Source organism: Hemicordylus capensis, chromosome 2, assembly GCF_027244095.1.
Source record: "Hemicordylus capensis ecotype Gifberg chromosome 2, rHemCap1.1.pri, whole genome shotgun sequence".
In the NCBI taxonomy this organism is placed as follows: Eukaryota; Metazoa; Chordata; class Lepidosauria; order Squamata; family Cordylidae; genus Hemicordylus; species Hemicordylus capensis.
The window spans coordinates 146,382,277-146,396,660 of NC_069658.1; the positions used below are offsets into that span (position 1 = coordinate 146,382,277).

The window sequence follows — 14,384 nt, forward strand, 5'->3', positions numbered from 1 at the left end:
AGGCATCCATTGTGTTTGGGGATGGCAAATTAGGGGGAGTAGAACCCTTCTGGCTGGTTCTGGTACTCGTTCTGTGGCCTCTTTGAGAAGGAGGGAGACAACCTCCTCCAGCAGGACTGTGGTTGGGATTGTGGTTGCAGGTGGAGAGAAAAGGGGTATTGAAGAAAATTCCAACATGTGACCAATTTTTATGATAATGAGGACCCACGAATCAGATGTAATGGCCTCCTTTACAGGAAGATATGGGGAGAAGCATGAAATCCACTCAGCGCTGGAGGGAACAGCTTCTTGGGGAAAGGGGCAGTTGGTCTATGTTTTGGAGTTAAGGCTGCTGGGTGTTGTATGGCTGTCTCTTCCTGTAAGTAGAGTAATGGGGTACACAGAAGGAACAGTCTGTTGGATGGAATTGAGTGGATGAGGGAGCTGGTTTTGGGCCCATTTATTGGGTCTGCTGGTGCATGAGGAGAAAGGTTGGTAGATCATTGTGCAAGTGGTGTTGCAAAGACACTGGACTTTCTGCAGTCTTGTCCATCTTTTCTTCAAAGCGGGCACTGCCATAAAAGGGAAGATCTATGTGGGAGTGAGCATCATACGCAAATCCCGAAGAGCAGAGCCAGGCATGACAGTGAATTGCTATAAAGGTGGCCAATACTTAAGATTTGCATTCTGCTAAATGCCTTGTCAAGTATAGCTCTTGCTTGACTGAGTGAGCTGCTTCTCTGAGGAACACTTTGGCTGGTTCGTTCTTTTCAGGGGAAAGATGGTCCAGAAAATGAGTTAGTTTCTCCCATAGAAAGTGGTTGTATCGAACACTGTATACTTGATAATTAGCCACTTTCAGGTGAAGGGCTGAGAAAGAATATGGTATCCTACTGAAGGTGTACAATTTTTGGCCTTCTTGGTCAGCTGGTATTGAGGCTGCGCATGATCTATGTTTAGACAAGAATGAATTGGGGGTGGGATGACATTGTAGAAATTTGCCGATCTGTTCTTCCTCTGTGTGAACCCTGTAAAAAGGTTCTAGTCTCTTGGTAGGTTGAGGCAAGGATGATGGTTTTTGCCAACAAGTCTTAGCAATCTCCATGAGAGCTACATTCATGGGGAGAGAAATAGGAGCATAGGTATCCACATCAACGAGCCCAAAGAGCGTGTCGGGGTCAGTTTTGTTCTGTTGAGTTAACTGGACCCCTAAGGAGGTGGCCATGCAAAAAAATATATAATCTGCACATAATTTGTAATTTTCAGAAGAGGAACCAGGTTTAGAGTCTACAAGAAGATCTGGTGGCAACAACCCTAGAGATGCTAGCTCAGATTGGGTGGACTGTACCTCCACGTCTTCATTTATGGAGTCCTGGTCACTGGTGTTGTCATCATTGTGATCTGGCTGGGTGTCTAATGTGTCCTCCTGGAGTTTGTCTAGGTGTGACAATGGCTGCTGCTGCTCTGACAGTTGGACATATAGAATTGGGTCCGGTATGTTCTAAACTGAGGACTAGTGCATGATGGCTCACTGTGGTGGTTTTTGCTTCTGGTTATACTGGCGACATTGTGCAAGTAGCATCTCTGACGAGAGGGCATGCAACGCGGACTTGAAAGTCTGGGGCATCTGTGTTAGGTGTCTTGGTGATGAGCAGCATTGAGCCCATCTGTACTATTAGTATTCCCACTGGTCCAGCTGAGAGTGTTGTGGTTGACCCTGGTTGGAGGACTTGTGCCACATCTTCTCTATGGAGGTCAGATTCATAGGCCTGACGGTACTGGCCTGCAGTGTGATTGTCTTGGCAGTCCAGGCATTTGTCCCAGTTTGAGTAACACTTGCTGATGTAGGTGGTTTGATCTTGGCGATATGCAACAGAGGTGTTTGATGGAGGTGTCTGATGTAATCAACTGAAGGTCCTTTGTTTTGGGTTCAGAGTTCCTCGAGTTCGGAGCGACAGTCATCTATGTCCAAGCAAGCTTCAGTTTCATAAGGCGGTTCCTCCACTGGTAGCACCTCGAATTCAGAGTGGCTCTCTGGTTCGGAGGCATGTTAAGCTTTGTGTAGAACAGTATGAACAGGATATTTGGAGCTGCTCCATCCTAACCACCACGGAGCAGCTACTGCAGGGGTAGGCAAGGTGTGGCTCTCCAGATGTTGTTGAACTACATCTCTCATCATCCCCAGCTGTAATAAGCTGTGGCTGGGGGTGATGGGAATTGTAATTCAGCAACATCTGGAGAGCCACACATTGCCTACCCGAGCTACTGGCTGTGAGCTGTGCAGATCAGGAGCAGCAGGTTGCTCCAAGTGTATTCCAGACCAATCTATCATAGAGCTTCAGAGCTGAAAGGAACCTTGGAAGTTTTCTAGTCCAGCTCCTTGCTCAGTAGGGATGTGCACGAATCATTTTGGTGGAATGGGGAGCGGTACCATTAAGAACAAGTAAAGCCGCTCCTTACCTGCTCCTCCTCTGCTCCACCGCATTTCCTGCTGTGCTGCTCAGAAGCCCACACGCAGCTGTGTCCAATGTGTGTCCACCGCTGTGCACAGGCTGCTGGGTGCAGTGTCACAGCTGTGCACAGACTTCTGAACAGTGCAACACCGCATCAGGAAATGTGGTGGAGGAGCAGGTAAGGTCCGGCTTTACTTGTGCTTAAAGGTACTGCTCTCCACCCTGCCAAAATGATTTGGCAGGCTGAGCTGGAGCGATTCGTGAACATCCCTATAGCTCAGTGCAGAAAGCTGCTATAACATCCCCAACGCCTGCCCAGTCTCTGTTTGTAAACCCAATGATAATGGTATACATTTAACTACAGATTATGTTATCTTATCCTAGTAATTGATCAATATATTTTGGTACTGAATTACTTTGTATTAGGGAAAATACATTTTTACTCTGCTTTTGACTAGGAATCAGATTGGCGTGCCATATCTCAAAGAGAATTTTATGGAAAATCTTAAATAAGGGATTGGACATCTACTGCCTTGTTGGCAATAATACATGTTAATTTACAATTCAATAGAGCACTGACCAAATCTAGGAGAGTATACTTTATGCAATTTTTAGATGCTTTGATTTTTACTTAAAAAAATAATAATCTAACATTTACTAGTTTTAGAAATAACATAAGAACAGCCTTGCTGGATCAGACCTAAGGCCCATCTAGTCTAGCACCCTGTTTCATACAGTAGCCCGCCAGATGCCTTGGGAAGCCACACAACCAGGAGATGAAGGCATGCTCCCTCTCCTACTGCTCCTCCACAACTGGTATTTGGAGGCAGCCCTAAATAGTACATAATACCTTTTTAGAAGTGTAATGGATACCTCTCTCATTACTTGTATCAAGTTACCCTGCATCTCTTTGTAGTACTGCCAATACTTGACACATTTTCCATTTTACCCAGAGAAGGCATTTCTTCAAAAATATCCCCAGATATGGTGTCTCCTACACCCAGAAGCTATGATAGTTTTTTGGTGACAAAATGTGGGGCAATACAGGAAGCTGTGTACTGAACACCACCTTTCCCCACCCCCCAGTTTTTCTACTTCACTTCCTTTCCTATATTGTGTCTCTGTCTTAATTACTTTGCCTTCGCCCAGCCTCACCACAGAACGACCACCCTGCTATTCAGCCTGTGTTTTTGCACATGAAAAAGAGGCTTAGAAGCAGGATGTCGATGGGCTCTGCTGGGAAGGCTAGAGCCATTTTCATGAGATGAAATGGAAATGAATGCAGGTGTTTGATTGGTAGGTAACTGTGTGTGTGCATGAATGTGTTCGTGAGAGAGACAATCATTAATTCATTTTTAGGAAACTATAAGTATTGGTGTAGCATGTTTGTGATGAAATTTAATTTCGACCATGTTATTTTTACATGAGACCTAGAAATAATTAGGAGAATTTAATTTTTTTAACAAAATCAGATTTAAATCCAATTTTAAAATCCATTTTAAATTAACAACACATTTTTATCCACCTTGCCAAGTTTGTTGCACAGGATTCTGGGGACATTCCAGGGTACCAACTCAAGTCATACAGAGTACTGCTAGGAATGTGTCCAAAAATATATTCAACACTCCTGCAGCTAGAAATTGGAAGGAAGGATCAGTAACCATCTTCCAGGGACATTTGTCCACCATTACTGTTTTCTCACTGCCCTAAAAAACTTCTGGAGGTAGCACGTTTCACCAAACCATTTGGAAACTATGTTAGGCCCTCAAGTCACAAGCTTTCAGTTAATTTTGCTTTTGTCCTTCTGCATGTCCTGATGGAAGCAATACTGAGGGATTACTACTATAGGCCAACTGTTCAATAATAAATGGGGTAAGTCTAATGAGTGCATTAGAATAATAGTTTTCAACTTCTGTTCCAAGGAGCACCACAATTCCTTGGAAAAACAAGTTTCTCAATTAAGCTATCAAAAATTGTAGATGGTCTAAGGAAGGAAGTTTGAAAGACAGCTTGCCCACCACTACCAATCTCCCTCTGCAACAAGCAGCCACAGAGGATATCTGGGTGTGTTCTAGGAAATGCAATCAGTTCACACAGAGCAATGGTGAGCAATCTTGGCAAATGCACCACATAAATTGTGCCCTTTTGAAATATGCCTCAGAGTTTTCTATACAGCACACAGGGATTCCATGGAAGATGTGCAGAAGTCCCTTGGCAGACAAGTCCGTATGGACAGGATTACCTGAAGGCAGAAAGTTCTAAAATCCCTGCTCTAAAAGTGGTGCTTAAATTGTTGCCTGGTACTTCCTGCATTGGCCTGTAATACCAAAGCCTCATCCACACGTTAATAAAGGCTCCAGTTAAGGATCTTTAGTTTCACTTCATGAATGTCACGAACATTAATGGCTTTGCTGAACAGCTAACTCATCTACAAGAACAAGTCACCAGTCTTGAATAGGAAAACAAATTCTAAACATGTGGCTCCTGTAAACATTGTTCACTAAAGGAATCAAATCATTCACATCTTGTGTTCCCACAATATCTGCGAGAGAGAGAGAGAGAGAGAGAGAGAGAGAGAGAGAGAGAGAGAGAGATGTACTAGAGGTTTCTTTCTATTTAACATTGGTAAAATGTTACCAATGGGATATAAAATGTTAAAAAAATATATATTTTAAAAATAAGTTGTCATCTTTACCATACCAATAAAAGCCTCTGATTCCTTTAGTAAACATCGTCTACTAAAAAATACATGCATTGATGACTTTGTTAAGGAAATTAAGGCAGTATAAGAAGACCCCAACTTACAAATGGTCTGTGTTCCAAAAGCTTTTTTGCAAGTCGCATGTTCATAACTCAGAACACATATAGTTCCCAATAGGGATGACTTGTTTGTATCTGCAGGCTGGCACCTGTAACCTGGGGACTTGCTTAATGAAATGTGTTATCGAGCTTTCTTTGTAAGTCCGGGTGTTAGTAACTCGGAGAGTGCCTGTACACTCCACTGTGCTTACAACTGCTCTCAATATGGCATTTCAGATCTAGGCAAGTCCAAATCTTCAGACCAGCACATTCATTCTAGCACTTTACTCCATGCTAAAACTTCAATCAAATTCTCAAGGTGGTTCATAACATATCCATTAAAAACCATAAAATCCATAAACACAAAAGATCAACACACAGCCAATAAAAATGGCTGCACAACTTCAGCCCTCCAGCTGTTGACAGGCTATAACCCATCATTCTCAGCCACAGTAGCCAACAGTCAGGGATGATGGGAGCTGTAGTCCAACAACAGCTGGAGAGCTGAAATTGTGCAGCCTTGCAACAAACAAACAAGATACAACCCAGAAGCAGCACCCACAAAGAAGAGAAAACAGCACCACTTAAAGACCAAAAGCATATGAATGAACAGCCAGGTTTTCATTTGCCTCTTAAAGGCAGTAAAGGAAGCCAAAAAGCTGCTGTCTACCTGGAAAGTGTTTCAAAGACGACCTTGTTCCAGGTGCATGAAAATCGAGACTCTCTCAATATCAACAAATGGAGCAGCACCCCCTCCGATGACCTTGTCAGGCAGGGAGAAACATTTGGGATCAGGCGGTCCTTCAGGTACCCAGGGCCCAAACCATGAAGGGCTTTCAAGGGCTATAACCAGCACCTTGAAGCGGACCAGGAGACAAGACAGCTCAAGCACTATTCCCTCTAAGGCGTGTGTGTGCTCACAAGTTTTTTTTATGTCCACTCAGTTAATTTTAGATCCCGCTCAGGTTGAATTAGGAAGGCCCCACTATAAATGAAAGTGCTCACACAGTGCCTCAATTCCGCTGCCCAGAAGAAAACTCATCCCGCACAGAGATGAAAAAAATTAAGAGGGACCACTGGACAGCTGGTAAGCATTTTCAAAATGGACATAATACAGACCCAACAGGTGGCTCCAGACAAAACTGTGTTCACCGCAGTTTGAACCAGCGGCAACTTCTACATATTTTTCAAGGGCAGTCCCATGTAGAAGGCATTGCTGTAATTCAGTTGATGCAACTAAGAAATGCAGAACTATGGCCAGAAATGTGTTCTTGAGAAAGGGGTGCAGCTGGCATACTAGCCAAAACTGTGCAAAGAAGTCCTAGAAACTACCTCTGTCTGGGCATCCAGAAGCAGAGCCAAGTCCAGCAGCACTCACAAACTGCACACCTGCTCTTTTCACAGGGAACACAATGCCAACAGGAGCTGATTGTTGGAACCTAATCCCAATGGTTCTCCTACTGACCAACAGCACCTCCGCCTTGTCCAATTAAGTTTACTAATCCACACCCAACCTGTCACTGCCTCCAGTCCCTGGTTCAGAGCATTCATCACTTCCCTAGGATGATACAAAGGGAGGCTGCTGAGTGTAACATATTGATGGCACTGGAGCCCACATTTCTGGACAACATCTCCCAATGGTTTCATGTAGATGTTGAACAACACGAGGGACACTGAAATTGTCTAACTGGGCTATACATTTGTCCCAAGTGAATATGTTTTGCAAATATTGGCTTTGATTCTGTTCTACCCCTAGTACTAGAGAAAAATAATTCTGTTTATTGATGGCTAGACATATGCATCCTTGTGGACTTTAAAATCATGATCTTCTCATAGGACTTCCCTATCCAAAGTATGATTACACATATTCTCAAAAGCTAAGATATACATAACCGGAAAGAGGGCTGCACCAACTCACAAACAAGACATAGTGGAAACATGCAGAAGTCTATAGGTGTGTTTATTCAACATAATATTATAGCATTGCCCCAATATTCTGAGCATCAACAATTCTTCACCAGTGAAAGAATCTAAGCATAATTCTACTAATAGGAGACATTGCATAAAACTTCCCTACTGACAGCTCAAGAGGCACTTTTACCTTCTTCCCAATTAACAGCTGTTGGCTCCCAAAATATATTGGAGCCATTTCATTGCATTATCTTATGAAATGGACACCCTTGCACATTTTGTGTTTTTCCACTAGGGTTTGTTTGGTTTTTAAAGTTATTATTGACATACACATAGGAGAAAGTCACACTTGAAAGCAAGAGGTGGCAAGAACAGTTTGACCTGCCATGCTGATGTTACAGTACTTCAGTGCTTAAGATGCATACTTTAAACAGTAGGTGGGCCTCTAAGGGTTCTAAAATAAACCAAACTGTATAAAATCAGCAAGACTACATTCTCTTAAAGCAAATATGTTTAGTGTGTGTGTGTGTGTGTGTGTGTGTGTGTGTGTGTGTGTTGAAGAGAGGTGTATGATCTACTGGACTTGCAATTTTATTTGTCTTCATTACCAGGGGCTGGGAAAGGAGGGATGGGGCCAAAACCATGGAAAGGCACAAAAAGGGGCTGGGTTAGGCAATACACACAGTGCCACCTCTCCCTGGCTACTGAAAGCTCAACCTTGACCTCAGATGAAATCACAAACACATTTTAATCACTAAGGAAACATCGACCATTTCAGGTAATACATTACCATTATTCACAAGTTATGCGGTTCCTTGTTTAAAAGTCAACCCACCCTTTCCCTTTCAGCTGGTGTCGGAAAAGACACTCCCCTACTAGCCTACTGCAGATGCTGACCCACAGAGCCTCAATATTAAATAGATGCAATCCCTTAATAGTGTGTAACCTTGCTTTCTTGCAGTAGCTACCTGCCTGTCCTCCTCCCCCTTATAGCACAAGACAAATATTCTTGTCAATTTCTCTCTTGTTTTTTTAAAAAACCCAATGTAATATATTACTGCACCCCAAGGGCTGGTGCACGTGCATGTATACACAGAGAGCCATTTAAGCACATGCACACAAGTCTTAAAAGTGCTTATGGACTGGGGATGTGGAAACACGCAAAAAGACAGATAACTAATTAATAGCTTTTCAGTCAAGTGGCAGCAGGCACAGGAAAAAACCAAGGGATCGACCTGCCTTTATTCCATGCATTTCTTTTAGGGGCTGTGTGCGTGTCTGTGTGTGCTCTTGCACACACACTCTCTTTCATCAGAAAGGCAAAGACAGGAACAGGGGTATACTGTATAGCAGCTGTGCTTCCCTCACACCCCACTGAGCTTGTTGTATTGTTTTTACATCTCTCCCTTCCCTTACTCAAGAGCTTTACATACCAGAGTTGCTATACTAGAATCCTTGTAAGGGCGGCAAAACACAGCAGCACAATTTTTAACTTCCATTGTTAAATGGAACTAGTAGCCAAAGAGACCCTTCCATACAGGGAGCAGAGGTTAAACTGTGAAGCGGGGGAAGATGCACAAACGCTACAACTATGAAAGCAATGGGTGATTGTTAGGGACGCTGTGGTAACTGACCAGTCTTCATTTCTGAAACAGACATTGCAGTCCCACTGATATAGAAGACAAGGGAGCATGTCGCTATTGGTTCTGCTGGACTTGTCAGCAGCTTTTGATACAACTCACCATGGTTCCCTGAGTGCAACCAAAACGGATAGATAACAGTAGTTAATAGTAGTATAATAGAGGTACAGTCTTAATGTAGCCCTGATCGTTCCTAGAGGACAAGTCTAAGAAGATGGTATTGGGGGACTCCAGTTCAGCCTCATGGCTATTTGGAGACTCATAACTTGTCTCCATTGTTAACATCTACATGAAACTTTTGGGTGAGGTCACCCATGCTTTTGGAATATGGTGTTACCAGTATGCAGGATGCCCAGGCTTTCTTTTTTCCAGCTACCTGAAATTTCTGTGGAAGTTTTAAATCAGTCTCCAAAGTCAGTGAAATGCTAGTCATGGGATAACAAACTGAGACTCAGTCTAGTACACAAGTACTGATGGTAAGAAGAAAAGCAGATCTAGATAGAGATGCTACTCATTCTGGATGGGGTTGTATTTCCCTTCCCCCCACTGGTGAGTCAACAGCAACCTCTCTTTTCTTTAAAAGAAAGCCGATCTTACCACTGGTTGCATGTGCCTCAGTCACTTCAAGATTAGATTACTGCAGGAGTTCTCAAAGTGTGAATCATGACCGCTCCCCTTGGGGGAGGTCACAAGCAACTTAAAAAGGGTCAGGAGGATGCTCTTGGGTAGCAGGAGCCTTATCTCTGAGGCATGAGAAACCGAAATCCACCTGGCTCCTCCACCTTACACAAAGCTGAGGGCAGGCATAGCAATGGTGCTTCCTGCTCACTGGCTGAAGAAGTACCATTGCTGTGCCTGCCTTTAGCTTTGTACACGGTGGAGGGTCAGGTGGTTGTCAGCACATCTCCCATCTATGCACCTCAAGGACAGCAGCCTTTGGCTAATAATGCACCTCAAGGTCACCTCTTTGGCTAATGTCCTGAAAAAGAGTTCCCTCTCGGGAGATGAGTTCTTGTGAGAATGAGATGACATCAATCTATTTGCCTGCTTCCCCAATTAGTATGGGAATTGTATAATGTACTCACAAGTTATTGAGTTACACTGGCACAACTGGACAGTGAATGTGCTACTAAGCCCTGCTAACTTGGCAAAGAGGCACCTTACAACATTGTGATTCTTTTATTTAGCAAGGGGAGAGTAACTGGCCCTATCCACCCCCAGCACAGTACATCCAGTGACTGTTGCTGGTGTCTATCTTATGTTTCTTTTTAGATTGTGAGCCCTTTGGGGACAGGGATCCATCTTATTTATTTATTATTTCTCTGTGTAAACCGCCCTGAGCCATTTTTGGAAGGGCGGTATAGAAATAGAATGAATGAATGAATGTATAAATAAATAAATACTAGGAACATCTGGCCATGACTTCCAGTTTTCTGAAGGAAAATTTAAAATAATTTACTTACCTCTATCTAATCCTATGAAATCAATAGCTTTAATCCATGGAGAGTTGCAAAACTCCTTATTTTCTTTTAGAAGATCATAGTATCAAAAACTTGAAGAACCCCAAGATTATTGGGTGGGGTGGGCCTTAAAGGATTTCGGGAATCTTCAATAAAGTACAAAATGCAGTGACAAGGCTGCTCAATCTTTCAATCAGCTATTGGTTCCCTATTTGCTTCCAGGCTCAATTTAAGGTGCTGGTTATCACTTTTAAAGTCCTAAACTGCTCAGAACCCATTTCTTATGAAAGATCATGTCCTTCTGCACAAACCTAATTAGAAGGCCCTGCTGTGGGGTCCTGCTACCTTGTGGAAATGCAGAATACTGAAAAAATGGGATCAGGAGGCCTTCTCAATGGTGGCACCTAGACTATGGAATTCATTGCCCCAGAAGATCTGGCAAGAACTCATACTTTGCACATTTATATTGAAAATTAATATGGTCTCATTCAGATGTGCTTTCCCCAGTACCACTTCAGCCTCTTTGTTTTCTTTGCTATTCATGGTTTTACTGCAAGTTGCTGCCAGCTATTCTGGAAGGTCCTTCTTAGGACCAAAAATGCAGTATAAATCAACCTATGAAAATGGTGGAGGAAAAGCATGTTAGTTTCACCACTGCTCTTTGAAGAATTTGCATAATGCACAATTACTTGCCAAAGCTGATGAGTGACTACTTCAACACTGCTAGTTGAAATAAAATTACTTCACTTTCTTTCATGGTAACCCAACAATTTAAACATTTATAAAACTTCTATGAAAACTACATCTCCATTTGCCACACAGGCACACCAATAGGTGAGAGGCTCAAAAATGTGAAGTCAATCCTTAGAAGTGTTGTTTATTACTTTCACATTTGCATATATTTCACAAGTATTATGGGGCCTGATTACCCAATCCCATTACAGCACAATAGCTTTACATAACAACAAAAGCCACTGGGTGTGAAAAGATGCATAATATACACTGTAAAGGGATCTTGGCAAAAAAAGATTGAAATGCAGGCATGAAAGTTGGTAAGCATGTTCAGGACACAATTCTATGTTTCAAGTTCAAACACCAGTTCAGCCCATTTTTAAAGCAGACGGGAGTAAAGAGGCAAAATATACGGTAGAGCGATAACTAAACTGGGGCCTATAATCGAACACCGTAGAACATGTAGAAGAAAGAACAACTTTCTTGACCAGGGCAGAATCAGAATAGGTGGCTCTTCCCTTGACGTGCACCACGTTTCTCTGCGGCCACGGAGACCCCGCACGGCCGCCTCCTTCCCTCTCCCTTACCCTCCAGGCGAGTACTCCAGGTTGAAGACAGCTCCGTGCGTGCGGGTGATGGGCGACACCGAGTCGGCGGGTTGGATGGCGCCGTACAACCCCGTCATAGCCCGGAACGTCTCCCGTGCCGGCTCCACGCAGCGGCCCCCCCGGCCCATGCGTCGCCCGCGCACCCAGGCGAACAGGCCCCCGCCGGGGACCGAAACCGGCACAGAGGAAGGCGGCGGAGGCGGAGGAGGCTTCGGCTTCGGGGACGGCTCCCGTGGGGGCGACGGTGGCGGCGACTGGTCTCCCTCGCCCGGCGGCGGCCGCTCTGGGGTAGGGCCCCAGCGCGCCCTCCAGCTCATCCCGAGCCCGGCCGCGCCGCCAGCGGCGGCAACATTCCCCCCTCACACACCCTTCGGCGGCCGCCGCCTCCCCCCACTTCCGGTGCGGCTGGCAGCCACCAAACGGCGCCGGCCCGAAACTAGAGCTCAGCTCGGAGGAACCGCCAAACCAGCCGCCAGGTAACCCATCCGCGTAATACCAGGCCCAACCGCGGAAGCCACGCCCCCGCGGCGCGCCTGAAAGCCACGCCCCTCCATCGCGGCCCAGCCAATCCCAGTTTCAAAGGCTGCTCCTTAGGGGGGCATGGGTGGGCAAGCGCCTTCCCGAACACGTGGCTTGTCCCCCATTTTTGTTTCAGGGATCTACTATGTGGGCCGGGGCACAGTTCCTCAACCATAACTGCACTTTGCCCTTCTGTGCCTTGTTTTTCTGCGCAGCTTTCTGAGCTATTGCTGTTCAGAGACTGGAAACAGACGGAGTGTTACCATCCGTAGCCTCGAACATCTTGGAGGAGGTTGAACCACAGGGACCCTTAGCGCAGTTTTTCCAACAGCCCCAACTGTTAGAAAAATGTTGTCTCGGAGGTAAAAAGCTACTACGCTCAGGGGTACTTATTGCCAGGTAAGCGTCATAAGTGTACGCCGGTTTGCCATAGAAACTGGGCAGAATATCCCAGGTGCAGACAGAAGCTCGTTTTCCTGGTCAATTTCCGCAACACAAAGATTAAAGAAAAACCCAAATGGAACGTGCAGCACTTTCCTTATCTCGCTTCTTTTAGACACGTGGGTTTTAAAAGCCTTCCACCCTGCTTCCTACACTGCCTTCTCTCATATTTCAAACCCGTTCTTAAAATCCACCTTCTTTATAACGTTTTTGACACAGTCGCTATTCCCTACTGCAATTCAGCATTGTAATTACAGAGATTGTAAGCTCTTCAGAGCAGGGACCTGTCATCTCATGCTTCATACTGTGTCAAGCCACATAGAGGGCACTTAACATTGTACTCAGGTTGGAGCACCTGACAGGTACAATTTGATAGATCTATGTTTTAAACCCGAGTTAATTGCCTTCACAAGGGAGACTAATATTCAGACCCATAAATCTTTGGTTTTTGCTCCCAGAACAGAGAGAAAACCAGAAATTCCTCTTCTGTCTGAATAGAATTACTACAGATGACAAGTTGGCTGAAGAAAAGTAGGCAGGTTGCACCCTTCTTTTCCTACAAGTATGGGAAAAGAGCTGGTCTTGTGGTAGCAAGCATGAAATTACCCCCTGTGCTAAACAAGGCTTGCCCTGGTTTGGATGAGAGACTACATGTGTGAGCACTGTAATATGTTCTCCTTGGGGGATGCGGTCGCTCTGGGAAGAGCATATGAATGCTTGCATGCAGAAGGTTCCAAGTTTCTTCCCTAGCATCTCTAGATAGGGCTGAAAGACGCCTGCCTGTAACTTTGGAGAAGCCACTGCAAGTAGATAATACTGAGCTAGATGGTCTGACTCAGTACAAGGCAGCTTCCTATGTAACTATCATACGCAGGATGGGAGGGGAAACACCTTGGGGAAACAGACACTATGTCCAGGGGGCTCTTTCAGAGTTTCCTAGTTCTCTGGCTCCTGCAGTGAGTTCAGGATTGAAGGGAGGGGTATGACCTTACCATTCTTCAGTCCCAAACCATCACAGACTCTTTTGGTGGGCTGATAGAAAGTGATCTCTTTAGCCACGCACCTCTCCAGCCTGTATCTATTCCTTGCTATGGCCACAAGGGGGTACTGAGCACTTGGCTCTACGCCTAAGAAAAATGAGATGATACCTTTTCTGTTTTAGAGCAAAGGTCAAGGTCTCTCCCAGCCTGCTAATTCCACCCCTCATCTCACCTGTCTACCCACTTGCACACAAATTTGCAGATAGTGTTATGGCTCATTTCACTTCAAGTGTGTGCATGGTATTTCATTTCAACACTAATTAGTACAATAAAACTCTCCATCTGGCTGTTGAGTAATTATAGTATATGCACTAATTGTTGGAGAAACAAAGCAAAAAGGTGATTTCTGTTATCAAAGACTGTAGTAGGACACTTGTTAGGCTTCATACCAGACTTGTTTTACCTGTCTCTAGAGCAGAATGTGAACATAAGTATTTAGTGACGTTTGCAGTGAAGGAAGTTTCAGTTACATTTGCACTGGGGTTGAATATTGACTTGCCCAACATAGGCTGTATTCCTCCATTAATCTGCTAAGATATGTTATTCAGAATTTGGGCTACAGAGAATAGAAAGCCCAGCTGCATTCTAATTATGATGATAAATGAAAATTGCAACAAGATTTAGGATTGTGACTGAATGCATGGAATGCATATTGGACATTCTACCTTCCTGCTTGCAGGTAGCTCTTAAGTGCTCCCTATCTAGGTACTAGTGAACACCACAGTATCTTCTAGCTAATCTAATGATAAATTGAACATCCAAACAAGTTAGGGTCAAGGCAGATGTGGAGACAAACATTCAA

At 44.4% G+C, this 14,384-nt stretch overlaps 1 protein-coding gene across 1 annotated transcript in view; it reads right to left on the reverse strand.

Annotated features, from left to right (window-relative positions):
* The window catches only part of DCAF10 (DDB1 and CUL4 associated factor 10), a 37,577-nt gene extending 25,164 nt beyond the window's left edge, over positions 1 to 12,413 (reverse strand). The window contains exon 1 of the mRNA XM_053300008.1: positions 11,562 to 12,413. Coding sequence (XP_053155983.1) covers positions 11,562 to 11,899 — 338 coding nt within the window. The 5' untranslated portion in view covers positions 11,900 to 12,413. The remainder of the gene's footprint in view (positions 1 to 11,561) is intronic.
* Between the last annotated feature and the right edge of the window lie 1,971 nt (positions 12,414 to 14,384).